Source organism: Medicago sativa, chromosome 3 (genome assembly GCF_051527215.1).
Source record: "Medicago sativa cultivar Bolivia chromosome 3, Bolivia_mono, whole genome shotgun sequence".
NCBI classification, from domain to species: Eukaryota; Viridiplantae; Streptophyta; class Magnoliopsida; order Fabales; family Fabaceae; genus Medicago; species Medicago sativa.
The window spans coordinates 6,289,341-6,312,830 of NC_140751.1; the positions used below are offsets into that span (position 1 = coordinate 6,289,341).

Here is a 23,490-nt window from a genome sequence, read left to right on the forward strand (position 1 = left end):
ATTTTATTGCTTAACTCTTTGAAAAAAAAAAGAATAAGAACATTTTAATTAATTTTCCTTCCGACTTTATTGTGCATCGATTTTGTATAGAAAAACTCAAGTCCCACATCGAACACATAAGACTCTTGATAAGAGTTTATAAAGAGATGACACTCATCACCTTACTAGCCAGTTTTGTAAGGATGAGTTAGACCTCAATTTCAACGTTCCCTTGGTCAAGAGGCTCAATTATTTATTCCCTAGGTGTTCCTCAACCCTAGTTTCATTCCCTAGGTGTTCCTCAACCCTAGTTTCTTTCCCAAAAGGAACCAATCCTTAGCCTTTGTTTTCCTAAAGATTCTCTCATTTGGTAATTCCTAGTTTGCCTCACTTTCACCTCTTTTGTGTTTCTCATGTGTTTCCACCCCATGAATCCCTCCACAAAAGGCATCAACCCTAGTTTCTTTCCCAAAAGGAACCAATCCTTAGCCTTTGTTTTCCTAAAGATTCTCTCATTTGGTAATTCCTAGTTTGCCTCACTTTCACCTCTTTTGTGTTTCTCATGTGTTTCCACCCCATGAATCCCTCCACAAAAGGCATCAACCCTTTTCCAAGAGTCTTCTCTTTTGGTTCCCCAAGATTCACATCTTTCCACACACTCTCTAAAACCCAAATCTGATCCTTGAATTTATACAGTTCATCCTGCCCTTAAAACTTGGCGACTAAGAAAACAAGAATCTCATGCATCCGTGTTGCGAGCCTTCACCTCGCGTCGCGAGATAGACAATGGCTAGACACCCTGCAATCCTTCGAGCATCCTCATCTTCAGTCATTCTTTCACGTTTTTAAGGCATATATATACAACAACTTTTTCATGCATCAGACAAGGCTTAACTTAGCCATTGTAAGTAACTTTAAAATACTTAGTTAGAAGTAGCGTTTAAAAATAGAGGCTATAACGGCAAAAGGTTTGGTTAGAAGCAGTGTTAATAAATAGCGGCTGAAGCGGTTTGCTATAACGCTATTGCGTAGTGGAATTGAACAAACCGATATTCTTTTGCCATACGTTATTTAGTACAAAATACTGTAAAATTACGATTATAGTCGTGTTATAGCACTGTTGCAGCGGATTCGGAACAAATTGCTATTTCTTTGTGATCCGCAATCGACAAAATATGAGTATCTTGCATTGAGTAGTTGGATTTTGAAGTATAATGACATTAGAGTTGTTTGTATATTAAGTTATTTGTTGCTGAAAATATTTTCTTGACTGATTATTTTCCTTGAGACATTTGCACTAGTGTTTATTAGGGAGTGAGTAGAAATATTAAGTTTTGAAATAACCTAAATTAAACGGTCTGAGTTTCAGCAATTGATATGGGAAATAAGGTGAATTTATTTGTATTTGCTAATGTATTGAAATACAGTCGTTTTGATGAGCATGGCACTCAAGCCAAATGAGTGGCAGATGTCAAGGGTACACTACTAGATCTACATACTGCCATTCATGAAATTACCAATGACTCATTTCTAAAAGAAAGCTCCTTTTATTTATTTTTGTATAGTTTGCCTTACATAACCAACATGAGTGCACTTATTTTTTTTGACAAACATGAGTGCACTTGAAACTTCAACGGCATTATTTTATTGATTGATGATGATGATGATTGATAACTATATATATGCACTTCTTTTCCCCGCCTTCGCTAATCAAAAACCCTTATATCTTTGAAAGTGTGCATATCTCGACGCAAATTATTTAAAAGTGCACTTGAAACTCCAATGGCAGGTATATATGCACTTCTTTTCCCCGCCTTCACTAATCAAAAACCCTTATATCTTTGAAAGTGTGCATATCTCGACGCAAATTATTTAAAAGTGCACTTGAAACTCCAATGGCAGGGGAAAGAAGAACCCCTCACATCTAGAGATAGAGCTTTATGTAACCATTTTCGATCAACCACTTGAGACTCCAATGATTATTCTGACATTTGTAGGACCAAAAAGCCCATCCAAATGTTGCATGAGAATACACATCCATTTGTGCTTGGGCATATCTTTGGTAGTCTTGCATAGACGCACCTTGTATGCTCCATTCAACCGTCCATTCCCCTACCAAAATAGAAAAGTAAAATCATTTAGATATCCTAAATATATAATATAATCTCTTAAGAAAACTATCAATAAAGTTAACTATTATTGTAGTTTAATAATTATACTTTTTTTTTTTTACAAAATTATGCTTAAGTAGTGTATATATTTCATTTCATATATAAAAAAGAAGTGTAGATAATTTCACACATGTATCAAAATCATATTATAAAAATACTATAAAAAAACTTGCATATAATTGAATACAATCATATTATAAAAATAAGTGTAGATAATTGAATACTATATAATATAAATCTCTAAAAATAATCTCTTCATTATTTATATTAAAATCACTCTTATTTTAATATATATATATATATATATATATATATATATATATTTATATATATCAAATGAATGAGTGTTTCATGAAATATATAGACCAACTAACATTGGCAAGGATTTGATTATTTTACCTACAAAACTAAGAGCATTTGACGAAGAAAAACCACTAAGATCCCCGGCTCTGTCATTTCTTATGTAGTCAATATTTTGTTGAACATTCATGCCATTGAATTTGTCCCAAAACATATTGTAGTAATGCACATCAAGGACTACTTTATCAAACCCTTTGACAAATGAGAGAAGAAGTTTAGAATCTGTGGCCAATGGATTTGACATGATCACATAAGTACTTGGGATGTATTGCCTCACAACATCATAAGCTGCCTTGTAATAGTTCTTGAGGCTATCTTGATTGACACTTAGTGGCTCATTCATCAGTTTTATTCCTCCTAAACTTTTTCTATTACTATATCTGTAAACAAGTTCAATTCATGTATAAAGAAATCAGTTTCGAGTAGGTAATTTTATTTTTGTGAACTAAGTTTTAAGGAAGAGATATGTAAGTAATATAGAGGTGTGTATTGAACAACTATTACTGTGATAATGTTTGGGACAATCATAAATTTACAAAGAAAGGTAAATGTTGATACGGAAACCAAAACTACAGGGAGATAGAGAAAGTAAAAGCATAATGTGAGTATGAGATAAAAAATTGTCACAAAATAGTTGTACAAATATCATTTCTCTATATGATATACTCCCTCCATCATGTCATTTTAAAATTATTCACACATAGCAAGATAACCAATAATTTTTTACTATTTATTCTTTCAATTTTTTTTTACTGTTTATGGAACAATTTGTATTTTTTGCAATGTCTTTAGATACATATAGAGACAAAACCTTTTTGCTAAGAACTCTATGACAGAGACTGTCTGTGGAATGTATGAATCACCCCATTCTGTGTATCCATCTCTTGTCCCACTATGCTCAAAACCATTTTGAGAACCTTCAAGTGCATGCAAGTCCACAATCACTTTCATCCCATGCCTACTGCAAGTTACAAATGTATACTTGATTAGTAATCATGTGTTAGTTTAATGGTAGAGTTTAGTCTTATAATTTTAAATTACATCTTAAATACATGTTATGTGTTACAATTTAAAATTTAAATACATCTCAAAGACTTACTATGCCCATGTGAAAGCATTGTCAAGTGCTGCCAAAGCTCCCCAAACAAAAGGCTTAGGTGGGTTTGGATCTTGAGCTATCCACCATCCAACAGGTATCCTCACTGCATCTAATCCATTTTGTGACATAAATCTGAAATCATCTTCAGTTATGTATGAATTCCAATGGTCCTGCAAAGCAAACAAAGCTCAAAATTAAGATGATATGGAAATCCAACAATGATTTTTAAAAAAGTCATAGTTTCTCATGAAAATTTTATTAAAATTCTCACCCTTAAGACTTGAGGGGCTCTATCTGGACCATAACCATTAGTAAGTTGGTGCTCTCCTTGTAACGTGTTTACAATTGTCATATGAAAAACTGATGGATCATTGTCATCCCAGTTTGTGCCTTGATAATCTGCAATCACTGATGTCTTTGATTGAACCTTCACACATATATGGTCAAGGATTAATAACTAAAGTGCTTGAAATTAAGAACAATATTTGTATGTAATTATTAATAACTTAAACAACAATATTTCACTATAACAAAAAGGTAGAAACACTCTCTTTCTAATACTCGCAGGAAAAATGTTAGAAACACTCTCTTTCTAATATTCGCTCTTTTTTTTTTTTTTTTTTTGAAGAAGCTAGATTAGCCAACCCATGAAGAAGCTAGATTAGCCAACCCAAATTGACACCGGTGAGAATCGAACCTGAGACCTCGAGGAGGAGCACACTCCCAGGTCCCAAGCCAATACCACTAGGCCAACCCAAGTGGGTTTATTCGCTCTTTTATTGGATGAAACTCAGATGAGTCTCACCACATTACGTAGAATTCATTTCTAAAGTGTGAGATACAGGGACGGATTTACCACCCAGCTAGCCTGGGCACACGCCCGGGCTCAACCTATACTCAGGGTCGGATCTCCTTGGGGACTCATGGGAGCCATGGCATCCGCCAGATTTCCTATATGTATAAGATGTTAGGCATAGATATATCACAAAATTCCCTTGGTTGCAATGGAAGGGTGACTGAGTTTTCAACGAATAATTTTTGCAGGTTCAAGTCCTACTCTTGCCTATTTTTAATATTTTTACTATAATTTTTATATTTTATTCATAAAAAATGTTACTGAGGGGAATTGAACTGGCTTCCCTACACTATAATCAAAAGGAAACAACCACTAGACTATTTATATTACATATTATTTTTTCTTTATTTTTTCACTATAAAAAATGTTGCTCATTATTTTTTCATGAAACTGTTTAATTTATATTACATATTATTTTGGCAGTACTCGTGAGCTTAGCTCAGTTGGTTGGGACAATGCATAAAATATGCAAGGTCCGGGGTTGCAAGGTCCGGCCACTACCAAAAATACATATTATTTTGGCACCCCCAACAAATTATTTTGGCAGGTTATGTTTCATCTCTCTTGTTTTAAATTGTACTTTTATCGATAAAATGACGAACCTCTTTTATTTTAATTTATGACTATTTATATATTATGTCACATGTAAATTTGCGGTCAAAATTTTGCCCAGATTAGATAAAATTTCTGGCTCCGCCATTGGTGACACCCACACGAGTCACATCGAATAAGAGAGTAAATGTTAGAAAGAAAGTGTGCATAACACTCATCTTTATTATAAAGAATGTTGGAATTAAGAATTTCTACACAGGGAAAAAGAAAAACTATAGTGTTTATAGGTGGTGGAGAGTCTGAGCCTCTTGGTTTGATCTTTTTGACCAATGAGTCTCCACGATAAAAACACAATTTAAACCACTACTGTCACACTCCAATTGGCTATGTGCAATAATCTGATGTAAGATTTTTCCTACACGTCATATAACTATGTACACGTGAGTATATATAGGATCGTTTCCACAGGGAGTTACGTTAATCATAAGCATTTACACAATCGTTCACATTAAGGGTTTGGATATAATTTGTTTGTGTGTAACACTATATCCATATTTGACATTTAAGTAAAAACGAGAGGGGATTGAACTATTTCGCTTGCGGTATAAGATAACGAGCAAGCATAACAGCAGCAATCTCTCGATCGATTAACAGACTCTAGCTTTATAACCAATATTATTACAATCATTTCTACAATATCCTTCGTGTCCAAAGCGACATCGTTATTTCCAAGTTAGCGTTTAAACATTCGTGTCCAAATTCCTTAAACGATAACAAAGTCGATCGGATGACTTAATCGACCGTGTCCAGCCTGATTAAGTATCCGAAAGCATTAAAAGCTTGATTAAAAGTAATTATCAAAGGTTTACAAACTTGTCAAGAGTGATATAACATAAGATAGATTGTTATTCTAGTTCTAGATTCAAGGGTTTGTGTCCAAAACATCTTGAATCTCTTTGAAAGCATTAAAAGCAAGAATAACAACAATATTGAATCATATAGCTAGAACCATATATATTAAAAGATCAAAAGATTACATAATAGCTTGATTGTTACCTCAATACTACAAAGAAGGTTAGTTACATATAGACATGTAAACTAATGCAAGGAATGAAGGAAAGATGAAGATTCCATGCCAAGATCCTTGATGTCTCAATGAATCTAGGGTTGAATCTACTCTTTAATCACTTGCTTTGTGTTTCTCTCTATGAAATAGCTCTAACCTCTCTCTAGAAATGTATAAAATGTTTCAATGGAATAGTGAATACCTAAAAGAGAGGTAAAAATGCTATTTAAATGGCCTGTGTTTTTGCACCTGCGCTAATAGCGCAACTCACGCTAATAGCGTGGTAAGGCGGCCTATAATTTGGCCAATGGGAGCCTGCCACGTTGTTCTTGCCCTGCTGCTACGCTCCAGCCACGCTAATAGCGTGGCTCTCTGGAGCATTTACGCTAATAGCGTGAAATACGCTAATAGCGTAGCTCTTCAAACCCAGCTTCTGCTTCCACGCTCCAGGTACGCATATAGCGTAGCTCTCTGGACATTGTACGCTAATAGCTCAGAATACGCTATTAGCGTACTCTTCAAGAGTGCTCCAGATCCACGCCCCAGGTGCGCTAATGGCGTATCCCTCTGACCTTTGGCATTTTTTCATCACGCCAATAGCGTAGGACACGCTAATGGCGTAGCTTCTTTGAACTTTGACATTTCTTGCTCCTTGCTTGTAATTTCCTGCACAAAAAGGGTAGACTAAGGCTCAAAAGCATAAATGACATATTAACACAATATTTGGAGTTTTCCATAGAGAATCTTGCAAAACAAGTCACTAAAACGCCTAAACTCCTATGCGAAATATATCACTTTTAAACACTTATCAAACTCTCCCCAACTTGGCTTTTTGTTTGTCCTCAAACAAATCAATTGAAAAGGAAACTAACAAGGCTTTGGACAAGGTTTTCAACATGATGTCAAACAATTCAAAACAAAAATAAACAAATGGTGATTCAAAAATGATCGCGTGGACAAGCATGAAGTCCTCCGCTACTCTAAGTTCAAACTAAGAATGCGAAAAATGTCCTAAGCACAAACTATACATCACAAACTTCAAAACATAAACATATCTATCTATGAACCACACCTAACACACTTCTTTGAAAGTAAATGCAATATAATGTTAACAATGAATGAGGTAATGAACACACATCCAACAATCATGCTAACATCCTATTTAAGTTAGGTGTCCATCCAAATATCGTCTCAAAAAGCATAAAAGCATGGATCAAAAGGTCTAGCAAGGGTTATAACTTGGCCGGGCTACAAAAGAAATGTCATATGTGGGGCAATTGATCAGAAAGCCTGTCAAAGAGGAACATTTTTTTGTATCACAACTTGAAATCCATATACTTCCCTACCAAGAATTAAAACCTTTGGTGATTAACAATCAAACTTATAACCTTGACAACTTATTCTATTTTTGATTTTTCTCTTTCTTTTTCTTTTCTTTTCTATTCTTTTTCAAATGTACAATTTTTTTCTTTGATTCAATGTTGTCAGGTTATTTTACAACTTCACCAGAACTTAACATATAATGCCTCCTTTTTCTCCCCAACTTGAATACAACAAAAACTCTAATTGAATGTTCCCCTATCCTAAGGCAAGGGACAAAGTACAAAAAGGTTAAGGGTTCAACAAAGTAAAAATATCAAAGTCCTATAAGATTCAACCATGAACTGGATTTTTGAAAAATTTCAGGCAAATTCAACAAGCATTGTGCTTATGAATATTGACAGTTCATGTTTGAGGACTTGATTCATTAGGCTCGGATTGGGGTATCAGATACTCGCTCTTCTCACAGGTAGGCTTTATGTGGTCAAGTAGGTTACTCTCAATTCAAAAAGTGCCTTGATCCTTTCCATGCTTTCAAACAATTCAAAATAATTATCAGATTTAACATAACTAAAACAAGTTAGACGGTGATTATTGGTCTCCAGCATATATACAACAGATTAAAGCTACCTCACATTTATGTTAAGTACTAAGTGGTTCAAAAATATTTATGTCTATGAAAAGAATTAAATGATATATATTTTGTGCAAAGTACAAGTTTCAAATTCTTATTAAAAACCTAGAATAAAAGAAAACCAATACCTTGGCCTTACGCTTTATCACAAGTAATATCATTATCACTCACCTGCTTTTGCTCAAACATGGCTCCATGGAGCACTTTAAGATTTATTGTTCATGAGCAATTTTCTTTTGAGAGACACAAGCAAGATGTAACAAAAATTTCATCCAAAGCATAAGTTATTAAACTAAAAAGCTAAGTTATTAAACCAAATATAAAGTAACAAAGTAACAAAGTAACAAAGTAACAAATCAAGCACTAAAAACCACAGTGCTTGAAGAGTACAAAATACAACCAAAATAAACAGATGTTCCAACATGAAATAAAAACGAAGAGTTATAAAGCAAAAAGAAAAACATCACTAAAAACTCAAGTTCACTGATCATCCTCTCCAGCATCATCCATATCAAGATCCTGGTACACATCATCATCATCACCCACGACTCCAGCATCATCAGGTGTCGCCTCATCATCAACAGCATCAGCCACCCCCACATAAGGATTTGGCCTGCCCTCAGGCCAATGAACATAAGCCTGGTACTGCTCAGGAGTCATAACCGGGTACTCAGCATTTCCCGGATGCATGTGAGCATTGTAGAGGTCCTGGTGTATGCCCATGTTGCTCCTCCAAATTGCCTCATTCTGGTCCATTAAGAAGCTGTTCTGGTCCCTCACGTACTGGTTATGCATCTGCTGCTCCAGCATAAAGGTCTGCAAACCTGAAAAGTCAAAAGAACCAGCAGCCTCAGATGGGCCACCTTCATCATCAGAGAAATGGTATTGGGCTGCCCTTTGCTCTGTTTTCTCCCAGGTGCGAATATGAGTGTCAGTAATGACCCCTTCAATATCTTCATCATAGGGTCCAGAAATAGGCACTCCATAAGCCTTCAGCAATCCCATAATCAAACCCGGGTAGAACAAAGCCACCTTCTTAGCACCAGTGGCTACTTTCAAAGCCACAGCCTTCATCTCATTAGCAATGATGCGAGCAATATCAACATGCACTTCTTTCATAATGCACCAGATGAGTGGTAGAACGGCTTTTGGGGCATCGGAAGTATGGGCTCTTGGAAGGGCATTGTGGACAAGGAATTGGAAAATTAAGCGGGCAGTAGCTGTCATCTCCTTGGTAAGTGCATGCCTAATCTCTCCCTTGTCATTTTTGACAAATAGCCTACCCTTGTTCATTATATCACGCTCAATTTGCTGATATTTCCAATTTCCTTGAGCGTTTCTCTTAGCATAGGTACACAAGGTGGGCATTGTGGGGTCCTCAGATGGCTCAAGGTTTAAAGCATTTTCAAGGAAATCATTGATTGCATCCCTATCAAAAGGGATTTGCTTTCCTCGGACGTAAGAAGTCCAAGAGAAAGTCTCAGCAAAGGTAGCGGGTGAGGCATCAGGGACAGCATTACAATAGAACTCCCTGATTAGGTCGGTGTTAATCTCGGTTGCGGGCACGAGGAGTTTGGTCCATTTGCGACCAGTGAAAATGTGGAGCATATCAGAATGCTCACCACTAGGATGAATGTCAAAAGTTTTCTCGTGCCAGGTTTTGTACTGTGCCATCTTCTTAAACCTGGCAGAGTGGGCAGGGGTGGGGAAACGGTTTGGGATTGCAGGTGCAGCAGAGGAAGAGGCACCTTTGCCTCTAGGACGCTTAGTCCCGGTAGTTTTTTCAACATTTTTCGGTGCCATCTGCAACAAAACCAGGAAACACCAACATATTGCATAGAAAATATTAGCACAAACTACAATTGGTCATTTAAAAATATCAAAAATTTTGAAAATCTGGACAAGTACGAAGAACTACGCTAATAGCGCCAGTCACGCTAATAGCGAAATTTTTCTGGGAAACTTTCGCTATTAGCGTAGGATACGCTATTAGCGAAATTTTTCTGGAAAAGTTGCGCTATTAGCGTATATTTCGCTAATAGCGTACTTCTTCGTTCCTGCAATTTTCAAATTTTCAAAATCTTTGTTCCTGCAATTTCTCAGCACAACCCAGCATATTTCAACCCTAGGTTTCATCCTATGTCTCTAAAACACAATAAAATCATGAAAAGGAATCAGAATCACAACATTGACACCAAATCATTCAAAACCCTTGTTTTTCAAATTTACAAAATGGGTCAAAATCAAAAGATGAATGTTTGTTGCATGTGGGTTATGATTATTGTTCCTTTTCCAACTATTATCATTAAAGAACAATCTCTATTCACAAATCAAAACTCTAACCCTAACCTAACCATCTCTAATCATGTCAAAAACATGGTTTTTTTTCAAATTTAAGAACAAAGATAGGAAGAGAATCAAACCTGTTAGTGCAGTGATTGGATGCAAGCAATAGAATGAATGATGCAAAGATGAATGCTTGGAACCAATTGACCCAAAAGAAAAGGGTTTTGATTTTTAGGGTTAGTGTGTGAGTGAGAGAAGTTTTTGTGTGTGAGAGTGAGAAAGGGAAGAATGAAACCGTAAAAGGAATAAGAGGAGTGGGTTGTGGGAAGTTATGGGGAGTTAATCCCCTGGGCCCACAAAAAAATTTTCTCCCACGCCAAACTCACGCTAATAGCGTGGCTCTCTGGAGCTCTCACGCTAATAGCGCAAATTTCGCTATTGGCGTGAGGCTTCAGGATCAGTTTTTCAAAGTCTTTCATTTCTGCTGTAAATGTATATGTACTACTACTATATGCAATAACCATAAAAATACTTACAAAACTGGGTGTGCCTCCCAGCAAGAGCTTGTTTTACGTCCTTAGCTTGACGCATTTTGAAGAAATCATGGCTCGATTAGTGAAATCGTCGTCAAACACCGATCAATTTCACCACCGAAGTAGGGCTTAAGCCTTTGCCCATTAACAGTCCAGTTGGCTTTGGTGACTGGGTCCTCAAGTTCCACAGCTCCGTACGGTTTGACCTCTTTAACCATGAAAGGTCCGGACCACTTAGACTTCAATTTGCCCGGAAACAACCTCAGTCTTGAATTGAAAAGTAATACCATTTGTCCCGGCATGAATTGTCTCAGAGTGATCTTCTTGTCATGATACTTCTTGGTCCTTTCTTTGTAGAGCTTTGAAGATTCATAAGCTTGATTTCTCAATTCTTCAAGCTCATGCATTTGAACTTTTCTTCTTTCACTGGCTTTCTCTTGATCGAAGTTTAGGAACTTCAATGCCCAAAAGGCTTTATGTTCGAGCTCGACCGGTAAATGACAAGATTTGCCATAAACCATTTGGAAAGGAGTGAGGCCTATAGGAGACTTGTATGCAGTCCTATATGCCCACAAAGCTTCATCAAGTTTAGCCGACCAATCCTTCCGAGATGTAGAGACCGTCTTCTCAAGTATGCGTTTGACCTCCCGGTTAGAAACTTCGGCTTGTCCATTCGTTTGCGGATGATACGGTGATGCTACTTTGTGCTTGACTCCATAATGATCTAGGGCCTTGGCAAGTTGTGCGTTGCAAAAGTGTGATCCTCCATCACTAATAAGCACTCTTGGTGTACCAAACCGGGTGAAAATATTCTTCTTTAGGAACTTCACCACCGTCTTGCTATCGGCTTTAGGCGATGCTACGGCTTCCACCCACTTTGACACATAATCAACAGCGACCAAGATGTACTCATTTGAATATGATGAAGGGAAAGGGCCAACAAAATCTATACCCCAACAATCGAACACTTCCACTTCAAGGATGAGTTGTAGAGGCATCTCATTTCTTTTTGACATTGATCCGGTTCTTTGGCATTCATCACAATGCTTGCAATGTAAGTTGGCATCTTTGAATAGAGTTGGCCAATAGAACCCGGATTGAAGTACCTTTGCGGCTGTTCTCTCCCCGTTGAAGTGACCTCCATAGGGCGAATTATGACATTGCCATAGGATCTTCTTTGCCTCTTCATCATCCACACACCTACGCAAGAGATTGTCCGCTCCAATTTTGAACAAATAAGGCTCATCCCACACAAAGTGGTTAGCATCATGAAGGAACTTCTTGCGTTGTTGCCATTCAAAATCTTCCGGAATGAACCCGGTTGCTTTGTAGTTCACCATGTCGGCAAACCACGGTCTCACATTGATTGCTAGCAACCGTTCATCTGGAAATTCTTCACGAACCTCCGGTTCATTCTTGGTTACCTCATTGTTTGTCAACCTTGAAAGGTGATCAGCTACAAGATTCTCCGTGCCTTTCTTATCCTTGATCTCTAAGTCAAACTCTTGAAGCAACAACATCCACCGGATGAGTCTAGGCTTTGAGTCGGACTTAGTAAGGAGATACTTGATAGCTGCATGGTCAGTATAAACAACAATTTTGGAACCTACAAAGTAAGAACGAAATTTCTCCATTGCATAAACTATTGCAAGTAACTCTTTTTCAGTTGTGGCATAATTGATTTGTGCCTCATTTAAAACCTTACTTGCATAGTGAATAGCATGAAAAATTTTGTCCTTACGTTGACCCAAGACCGCACCAACAGCATAATCACTTGCATCACACATTAATTCAAAATTTAAATCCCAATTAGGAGCAATGATTATTGGTGCGGTGGTCAACTTTTCTTTTAAAGATTCAAATGCATCAAGACATTCATTATCAAAAACAAAAGACTTATCTTTGTTGAGCAAGTTGCTCATAGGCTTTGCAATCTTTGAGAAGTCTTTGATGAACCTCCGGTAGAAACCGGCATGACCAAGAAAACTCCGCACACCTTTGACATTTACCGGTGGAGGAAGCTTTCCTATGACATCGACCTTTGCTTGGTCTACCTCGATACCCTTAGCAGAAATCTTATGACCAAGGACAATACCCTCGGTAACCATGAAGTGACATTTCTCCCAATTGAGCACCAAGCTAGTTTCAATACACCGCTTCAGCACGGTATCCAAGCTATTCAAACACGTATCAAATGACGAACCGAAAACTGAGAAATCATCCATGAACACCTCCATGCATTTTCCAATAAGTTTGGAGAAGATTGCTTGAACACACCGTTGAAAAGTTGCGGGTGCATTACACAAGCCAAATGGCATTCTTCGATAAGCAAAAATACCAAAGGGGCAAGTGAAAGCCGTCTTCTCGTGATCATCTGGGTTCATGGCGATTTGATTGTAACCGGAGTAACCATCTAGGAAGCAATAAAAGGATTGACCGGAGAGTCTTTCAAGCATTTGGTCCATGAAGGGCAAGGGAAAGTGATCCTTCCTTGTTGCTTGATTGAGTCTTCTATAATCTATACACATCCTCCATCCGGTGACGGTTCTAGTTGGGATCAACTCATCTTTATCATTAGTGATCACCGTCATTCCTCCTTTCTTGGGAACTACTTGAACCGGGCTTACCCAAGCACTATCCGAGATAGGATAGATCATGCCGGCTTCAAGCAACTTCACTACTTCCTTTCGCACCACCTCTTTCATGTTTGGATTCAAGCGGCGTTGCGGTTGTGCTACCGGTTTAAAGTTTTCTTCCATCATGATCTTGTGCATACAATAAGATGGACTTATCCCTTTCAAGTCGGATAGCTTCCACCCTATTGCTTCCTTGTTGGCCTTGAGAACCTCTACCAACTTTGTTTCTTCATCGATGGACAAGGAGCTACTAATGATCACCGGTTTTGTACCATCTTTCTCAAGAAAAACATATTTCAAATTAGATGGTAAAACTTTTAATTCTACCTTGGTGTCATCAACTTTGGCTTCTTCCTTGGATTCTTCTTTCAAATCTTCAAGTATGGCTTGATTAGGAAGAACCTCCTTCAAGGAATCTAGCTCCTTTAAACACTCTTCAATGGCACTTGCTTCGTCTTCATCAATAGCATTGAGTGCGTCCACCAAAGCACTCTCAAGGGGTGTTCTATTGTGCATTTGCTTCCGAGTAGTCAAGATGACTTCTTCGGTTGCATCCATTTTGAAACATGCACCCTTGTCTTTCGAGTACTTCAAAGCTTCTCGGATGTTGAAGGTAACCTCTTCATCATTTACCTTGACCTTCATGATATTATCATCAAGATCAATCATCATCCGAGCCGTTTGCATGAAATTCCTTCCCATTAAGATAGGCACATCCTCATCTTCTTCGACATCCATAACCACAAAATCAGCCGGAAAAATAAATTTGTCCACTTTTACAAGAACATCTTCGGCCATACCTAGTGGTTTTGCAAAGGATTTGTCGGCCAATTGCAACATCATCCTAGTCCGCTTTATACAAAGGTCACCAACTCTTTTGGCAACGGACAAAGGCATGAGATTGATGCTTGATCCAAGATCAAGTAGTGCTTTACCTACATGTGTTGTGCCAATAGCTACCGGTAGAGTGACTCTTCCCGGATCTTGCTCTTTCTTTGGCATTGTTCTTTGAATAATAGCACTACAATTGGCATCGATTTGGATCGTCTCTTCATCGTTGATTCTTCTTTTCTTGGAAAGGATATCTTTCATGAACTTTGCATAGACCGGCATTTGCTCCAAGGCTTCCGAGAATGGTATATCAATTTACAACTTCTTGAAGAGTTCAAGAAACCTTGCGTATTGCCGCTCTTTGTCTTTCTTCGATGGAGCATGTGGGTATGGTAAGCGTTGAGCCACCACTTGCTTCTCAACTACTTGTTTCTTCCCTTTATCTCTCCCCACATCTTTATTCTTCCTCTCCATCTCCTCTTGTAACTCTAGATCTCTTTTTTGATTTTTTTCTTTTTCAACTAATGCTTCTTTATTCTTTATATACACTTCCTCCTCTATCTCTACACTATCCTCCTCGAACTCCTCTTTGTCCTCCTCATTGACAACTTCATCATCCTTTTCTTCAACAACAATATCATCACCTACCCCTATACCTACTACTCTCCCACTCCTTGTAGCTATAGCTTTTGACTGCTATGCCTTGTTGTGCTCCTTAGGATTTGGTTGAGTGTTAGCGGTGAAAGCTCCACCTTGCGGAGGACCTTGAGCCATTTGTTGAGCTAACTGACCAACTTGCGTTTCAAGGCCTTTGATGGACGCGTCGGTGTTTTTCTGGTTAGCCATGGACACTTGCATGAATTGTTTCAAGACCTCCTCGGTGCTTTGGGAATTATTCGGTTGTTGGGGGTTATTTGGTGGTGGATTTTGGTATTGATTATTGAATGGTTGTTGGTAAGGTTGTTGGTAGTAGTTTGATGGTGGATATTGATAGTTATTGTTGTACGGTGTTCTCCAAGGTCTTTGTTGGTTTTGGTTGGCCGGATACCTTCCTTGGAAGTTGGAAGTACCCGGATTTTGTTGTGAGGTTCCGGCTTGTTGTGGTTGGTTAGGCCTTTGTTGGTTTCCCACATAGTTGACCTCTTCCCCTTCAAAAGAACCGGGCTCGGGACAATAGCCGGTGGGATGATCCCCCGTACAAAGTCCACAAGTATAGACTTGAGCGGTTCCTCCTTCTTGCTTGAGAGATTCAAGAATTTGTTTAGGCATAGCTTTCATCTCCTTTTGCATAGCTTCTAATTGTTGAGTGAGAAGCTTATTTTGAGCTAAGACCGCATCATTTGCTTCAAGCTCAAGAATACCGGCTTTCCTTTGATTAGGATTCCGATTGTGAGAAGATTTTCTTGTGTTGAGCGCCATTTGGTTAATGATTTTGACAGCTTCAGCTGGGTTTTTCAAAGCAATAGAACCTCCAGCACTTGCATCTAGCATCGTCTTGGACATGTCTTGAAGCCCTTGACGAAAAAGATATAGTTGCATTTGGCTATCAAAACCATGCTTTGGACAATTCCTTAGCAATGATTTATAGCGCTCCCAAGCTTCACAAAGAGTCTCACTTTGGCCTTGAGCAAAAGTTGTAATTGAAGTTTTAGCCTCAAGATGCCTATCCTCCGGAAAGAACCTTTCTTGAAATGCTTTCTCTAGCTCACCCCAATTTTCCATCAAATAAGTTGGTTGATCAAGATACCACTCCTTAGCCTTCCCGATCAAAGAATGAGGAAACAATTGCACAAACACACCCTCTTCCTCATCTTCTTTCATACCAAGTGTACCGGCGGTAACATAGAAGTTGGTAAGATGTTTATATGGATCCTCATGATCCATACCGGTAAACTGGTTATGAGTAATCAAGTTAATCAACCCCGACTTCAGCTCAAAAGATTTGGCATTACGGTTGCCAAGATTAGCTAGCCTCCTCGGACTAACCCACATAGGTAGAGCATTCTCATCTTCATTAGCCATGACTACTTCTGGATCACTCCTCGGAGATGAATGTGCAGAAGAATGTGATGAAGAATCACCTAGTGATATAGTATGCACCGAACCTGACGGAGAAGGAATAAAAAGTAAAGATTTCGGCTGAGCCAGCCTGGCTAATCTCCTAGCTTCCTTTGCTTGCTTTCTAAGTAACCTAGCAGTTTTCTCAATTTCAGGATCAAATTGTAGGTCTTCTTTATCAACGGTACCTCGCATAAACAAAGTTCACCAAGACTATACCAGGTGGTTAGCATAAAAAATAATGAATGATATATGTGTATAAGTATATGCATGAAAGAATTTTGTGCAAAATTGACTTAACATGACAAAATTGTTTCGATACTTATGATAAAAATTTCCGTTACTCCCCGGCAACGGCGCCATTTTGATGTAAGATTTTTCCTACACGTCATATAACTATGTACACGTGAGTATATATAGGATCGTTTCCACAGGGAGTTACGTTAATCATAAGCATTTACACAATCGTTCACATTAAGGGTTTGGATATAATTTGTTTGTGTGTAACACTATATCCATATTTGACATTTAAGTAAAAACGAGAGGGGATTGAACTATTTCGCTTGCGGTATAAGATAACGAGCAAGCATAACAGCAGCAATCTCTCGATCGATTAACAGACTCTAGCTTTATAACCAATATTATTACAATCATTTCTACAATATCCTTCGTGTCCAAAGCGACATCGTTATTTCCAAGTTAGCGTTTAAACATTCGTGTACAAATTCCTTAAACGATAACAAAGTCGATCGGATGACTTAATCGACCGTGTCCAGCCTGATTAAGTATCCGAAAGCATTAAAAGCTTGATTAAAAGTAATTATCAAAGGTTTACAAACTTGTCAAGAGTGATATAACATAAGATAGATTGTTATTCTAGTTCTAGATTCAAGGGTTTGTGTCCAAAACATCTTGAATCTCTTTGAAAGCATTAAAAGCAAGAATAACAACAATATTGAATCATATAGCTAGAACCATATATATTAAAAGATCAAAAGATTACATAATAGCTTGATTGTTACCTCAATACTACAAAGAAGGTTAGTTACATATAGACATGTAAACTAATGCAAGGAATGAAGGAAAGATGAAGATTCCATGCCAAGATCCTTGATGTCTCAATGAATCTAGGGTTGAATCTACTCTTTAATCACTTGCTTTGTGTTTCTCTCTATGAAATAGCTCTAACCTCTCTCTAGAAATGTATAAAATGTTTCAATGGAATAGTGAATACCTAAAAGAGAGGTAAAAATGCTATTTAAATGGCCTGTGTTTTTGCACCTGCGCTAATAGCGCAACTCACGCTAATAGCGTGGTAAGGCGGCCTATAATTTGGCCAATGGGAGCCTGCCACGTTGTTCTTGCCCTGCTGCTACGCTCCAGCCACGCTAATAGCGTGGCTCTCTGGAGCATTTACGCTAATAGCGTGAAATACGCTAATAGCGTAGCTCTTCAAACCCAGCTTCTGCTTCCACGCTCCAGGTACGCATATAGCGTAGCTCTCTGGACATTGTACGCTAATAGCTCAGAATACGCTATTAGCGTACTCTTCAAGAGTGCTCCAGATCCACGCCCCAGGTGCGCTAATGGCGTATCCCTCTGACCTTTGGCATTTTTTCATCACGCCAATAGCGTAGGACACGCTAATGGCGTAGCTTCTTTGAACTTTGACATTTCTTGCTCCTTGCTTGTAATTTCCTGCACAAAAAGGGTAGACTAAGGCTCAAAAGCATAAATGACATATTAACACAATATTTGGAGTTTTCCATAGAGAATCTTGCAAAACAAGTCACTAAAACGCCTAAACTCCTATGCGAAATATATCACTTTTAAACACTTATCATAATCCAACCAAAAAGTTTTATAGAAAATTAGATCACAAAAAATACATGAAATTTGTCCAATTCTTTCTCTAATATAGTGCCAAAATATGAGACCAATGTCATTTTTTCAAAGTCTCTAATATCTATATTAGTAACTTGATTTTAAAGAATTTGGTCTCTTATGATTGGTTTAGAAGTAGAGAACTTATTTAGATTACATGATTTGATTTAAATGATTTAAATTGATTAGCTTGAGGATGGACTAATGAGTACCTGCAAAAATAGACCATTTGATGATTTGATTCGAATTTTGAGGGGATCATCATTGTTCCTTATAATCTGAAATGTTTCTAGGTTGCTAGGTGAATCTGAAAAGGATACAATTGTGTTGCCTCCTCCTATATTATTTAACCCCACAAATTTTTTGTTGAACACCCTAAAATTGAAGGATGAGTCATTGACTCTCCAAAGCTGCAAATGAGCCAAAAATTAGAGCTTAACTTACCAAGTGTAATCAAGACAAGATTTCTAAATTTCCTAGATATATACATTACTTACCCTAAATGTTTCCCAACCAGAAGGTGAACTACGGTCGGCTACAATAGTAGTTCCTCCCCCATTTTCAGCGCAAAGATATGTCTGGAACTTTCTTGACATGAATTGTACTTGAGTTCCATCCTAAAATCATCAAATATCAAAATTTAATATGACGAATTTGATTTGCTAAAAAACATGTGACTAGACATAATATTTTTTTTTTACATACCGGCCATGGGGCTAAACAAAACATATATCAAAACAAGAATTTTGTCTCTCACTAAACCCATGGGCAAACTTTTTGTCCAACAGACTATAAAAAATATGGGAGATCATTAAATATCTACTTTCTTTTAAAAGTTTATAAGGTTTTTAGCATTTTTTATAAGTTAAATTCAAGTGGTTTATAACTTATCATTATTTATTTCAATTCAACCCTTACAATCTAAATTAAAACAATATATTAATTAAATATATGATTTTTATATCATTTCATATTTATAAACTAGTTCAACCACCGTCCTCGTGAGCTTAGCTCAGTTGATATGGACAATGCATAAAATATGCAAGGTTTGGGGTTCAAACCTCGGGAACCACAAAAAAAAAAAAAAAACTAGTTCAACCACCAATTTTATCAAGCATTACAAATTTAATCAGCTAATTTATCTGCTATCAGCTTTAAACTAACTTATCACTTATCCATTATAAGTTCATCAGCTTGGTCTATTTCCATATTTGGCTTAAAATTAAACTAGACAATGATGAATAAAATTGGCCGTTTTTTTGTCAATAGTCTAATGGCTAGAATTCACTTTTTTAAAGTGAATAAGTGGGGTGTCAGAGGTAACAACCAGCTCGTAGTAAAAAATCAATTGGCCGTGGTGGGAGAATTTGTATCTTGAACGAGGTAAACGCCACCTGTCATCATTTTCCCTTGAGTACTTTAACATTTTTTTGTGATGGCCGAGGTTTGAACCCTGGGCCTTGCATATATTATGCATTGTCCCTACCAACTGAGCTCTTAACATGTTTATTCATTCTCTAGTACGTATATATTTTTGAAAATATTTGTTAATAATAAAGACGGTAACTGACGTGTTTGTCTGTCTACTTTTTTATAGAAAAGATATAAATTTTAGCATATACTATAATCAAATGGTTGTTGCAAATAATAGTTTTGGTGGTGAAAATAAAATTTAATATAATATAAGAAGAATGAAACACATAAAATGATTCTTTTTAAAATATAACTAGAGAAATATGTATATAAATTATATGGGAATGATACCAAGAGATCTTTGTTGACAATTCCGTCAAAGCGAGAGGGTTCCATCCATCCCTCGGCAACAAGCCAGTTTCCTAGATTCACAGCTTTGTAAGCAAACGAAAGAGAGTGAGGACATGAAAGACATAAAGCCAATAAGAAGCTCAAATAATAGTTTCGATATTCCATTTTTTGAATGATCCTGAGTGCCCCTATCACCAAGGGCACTATATATAGCCTCTGATGAAGCTTTAAAGTATTGATCAATAATATTTTTAAATTAATGTTGCTCCACATTCTCTTATTCTTATTTCCGAGTGTCAAGATGGATGCCTACTAACAATGCATGATTTTAATATTATAACCAAAATCAGGGGCGGAGCCAGGTTTTATAAATCGGGGGGACCAAGTCTTAAAAAGTATAATTTTAGTGTGTCCTATGCATCCTTTGTTGTATCCTCTTCAACAATCTTCTCAAAGATATTCGAATACGCACATTGAGGAATCAAGAATAGACTTTTCTCATCTTTGTTTTTGTGTTCATGATGTGTTGCCATTTACGTATTAGTGGCATTGTTCTCCAATGCAGGGTATGTCATCATTCACAATTTCAAGAACATCTTGAAATCTAAATATGACTTTCATTTTGCGCATACCATATATGGTAGTTTTCTCCTCGGAAAATTGGTAGGTTTGCTGGGAATTGATTTGATATTGTGCTTCCATTCACTATTGTTTATCTTGAAGGTTGAATCGAACTGGGAAATGTTATATTAATTTGTTGGGACACTTGTTAATGATTATGGTAATGGTGAAGTTTGTTGAATATCGATGCAACTGAAAAGAGAAATATGAGTAATAGCTTGAAAGCTTTGTTTATTTAATCAATAGTGTCAAGACAGGCACCAACGTTTCTGTCTTTCCGCTCTTATTGGCAAGGAACCACAAACTAGTTAAAAAGAAAAATAAGTGAATTGTAAAATTAGAAGAAATAATGTTTATATAATCTCAAAATAAGGTTTTTGTTTATGATGTCCTCTATAGTTTCTAACGTGGATTGTTCCTGTTTGAATGAGATTTAACAATTTTTTTTATTGATAATTTAAATGATATGATAAAAATGATAAAACAGTTTAAATGAAGGGTAAAATGGAAGAAAAAGTCTAGTCTAAAAAATGTGCATCCCTTGATATATTGTTATATATAGAAGAATAGATATATTGTGATAGATGCAATTCATTATCTTTTTGTGATTTGTTTCTTCCTTTTTATTAGAGAATCGGTTACATGTTTATTTAAATCAATTTGTGATTTGTTTCTTCCTTTTTATTTGAAAATTCTCAACAAACCTAACAGACTTAACTAACTTGTCTCACAAGTTACCAATCTAGGACTACACTAGTTTTCTTATTTCACAAGCAATTAGCATCTAAACCATGAATTAATTACTTCATATATTCGAAGAAGATTTCTGTATGGCACAAATATCAAACTAAAGCTCCATTCGTGTTGAATTGAGACCAAACGGCAGCCCATATGTAAAATGGAAACCAGCAGCAAAAGAAGGGGGCAAAACAATATCAATTCTGCAAAATACGAAGTATAAACCAATTTCCTTTTTCTTTCAACCAAAAAGCTATTAAAATAGCAATATTGAACGGAAGCATATGATGCTTGGGGCATATAGCACACAAGATAAAACAATTGCAAGATATAATCAAAACAGAAACCTAAATCATAATGATGCCGCATGGCAATCGCTGAAAACAAATACAAGAAAACTTGAAGGGTTTAGTCTAGTATTAAAAGAGTCGATCGGGCTTTGTATCTGTGATGACACATGGGACTTTGTTCTTGCAAAAACATCTTGATTCTCTCCTCTTTGTGATGTTGACATAGGGAAAGCAGTTGGTAATCATACGGATTTGGATTAGACATACCTTCAATTTGATAATGTAGATTTTGCTTTAAACTCTAAAAAGGTTGTGGATGCTTTTAGGACAGGTGTAGAAGATAGTAGTTAATTTAGATGTACTATAGATGCTTGTATGTAGACAGTTGTTTCAAAGTAGATTTTCAAACTCTAATGTTGAGTTTAATAGGAGGCAAGTTAATAGGGTTGTTCATGAGTTAGCTCAATTAGCCCAACGAAATGAGGATAGGTAGACGATTAAGCAGCAGATGGAATGCGGATAAGCGGACATGTTAATCCCCATCTTTCCGATAATAGTAATAAAAAGGAATAGAAGATTATGGGCTGGTTTTTAATTTTCCAATTATACCATTAAACAAATTTTTATATAACAATGTTATATTGTTGATGTTATTAAAAAAATAAGAATTTATATTATATTTTCTATATTATCGATGTCATTGAAAAAGATAAACATGATTTGTTGAGCTTGTTACAATTTAAAATTGATAAATATCTACACTTATAATTTTAGCTAAAATCAAAATCTCATATAAAAGTTGTTCATAATTTATACCCGTTAACGTAATAAAAAGGTGATAAAACGGGCACGTGGTTGCCCGTCTTTCCATTAGTTTTTATAAGTTTATTTAAAAAAAAATATTATACTTAAATTGTTTCTCCAAAGCACTGACTTAAGAACTAACAGAGATTTGAATTGATAAGCACAAATAAAATTTGAGCCATTCACTAATACGCCCCATGAAATTGTAGGGGTCGGGCAATTATACCATAGAAATTTGCAAACAGACAAAAGGAAATTCGATTTTGAATGAAGGCTTGGTTCATCTGTTAATTTTTAAGGACTAATTTGATAGTAAATAATATAAGGAGAAAACTTAGGTACGATTTTTTAGGTGTTTTTTGTATGGTTTATAACTAAATTCATCATGATTTTGTCAATTCCATAATTTTTTTTTTAAGTTTGTTATTAATATTTTTAGGTAAGAACTGTACGAAAAACACTTAAGAAATTGTTCATAAGTTTTGTCCAATTCATGGACTTTTTTTTAAGGTGATATTATATATGGACTAATTTTACGGTACATTAGATGCAAATTAGCAAAAGGATCGAGTTGCTTTATAATTCAACAATCAGTTTCTTTTTCTTTCCAATTCACAAAATTTATTTGCTACAATATCCATTTCATTTTATGAAGGTTCATTTTAGCAACTAGAATCTTTTATGTATATAATATTGGTGCAGATAAAAAGGATATGACGGTAAATAAAATAATGTAAATAAAGAGTAAAAATGGATGGAAAAATTCAACCCAAATAAATATATCTTCTTTACTTTCTTTAATTAATATATCGATACAATGTAAATTCATTAAAAACAAAAAGAAGGATGAATATATGAACAAACTCACATCATCCGTATCAATAACATAAAACAGCAAAGTATAAAAGACTACATATGACTATATTCAAGTCTGCGTGATACGCATGCCTCTGGATTTGCAACGTGGACGTACGACGCCAAAGTTATTGATTGGATCTGCACTGGATC

At 36.4% G+C, this 23,490-nt stretch overlaps 1 protein-coding gene across 1 annotated transcript; it reads right to left on the minus strand.

The window, feature by feature from the left end:
* Positions 1-1,768: 1,768 nt before the first annotated feature.
* On the minus strand, positions 1,769-20,203 carry LOC146935238 (putative glucan 1,3-beta-glucosidase A). Its single transcript, XM_085750416.1, has 8 exons — positions 20,030-20,203; positions 18,763-18,882; positions 18,478-18,675; positions 3,881-4,036; positions 3,610-3,779; positions 3,322-3,471; positions 2,550-2,890; positions 1,769-2,091 (listed from the first exon to the last, which is right to left on the minus strand). Exons 1-8 carry the CDS (start codon positions 20,192-20,194, stop codon positions 1,904-1,906), a joined length of 1,488 nt encoding a protein of 495 aa, XP_085606542.1. The 5' UTR covers positions 20,195-20,203; the 3' UTR covers positions 1,769-1,903.
* Between the last annotated feature and the right edge of the window lie 3,287 nt (positions 20,204-23,490).

Coding starts and splice junctions, on each gene's coding strand:
- LOC146935238 (XM_085750416.1), bottom strand. CDS start 20,194: ATGGAATATCGAAACTATTATTTGAGCTTCTTATTGGCTTTATGTCTT. Junction 18,883..20,029: donor TTGTCAACAAAGATCTCTTG/GTATCATTCCCA, acceptor TGATGATTTTAG/GATGGAACTCAAGTACAATT. Junction 3,780..3,880: donor GAGCCCCTCAAGTCTTAAGG/GTGAGAATTTTA, acceptor TTTGCTTTGCAG/GACCATTGGAATTCATACAT.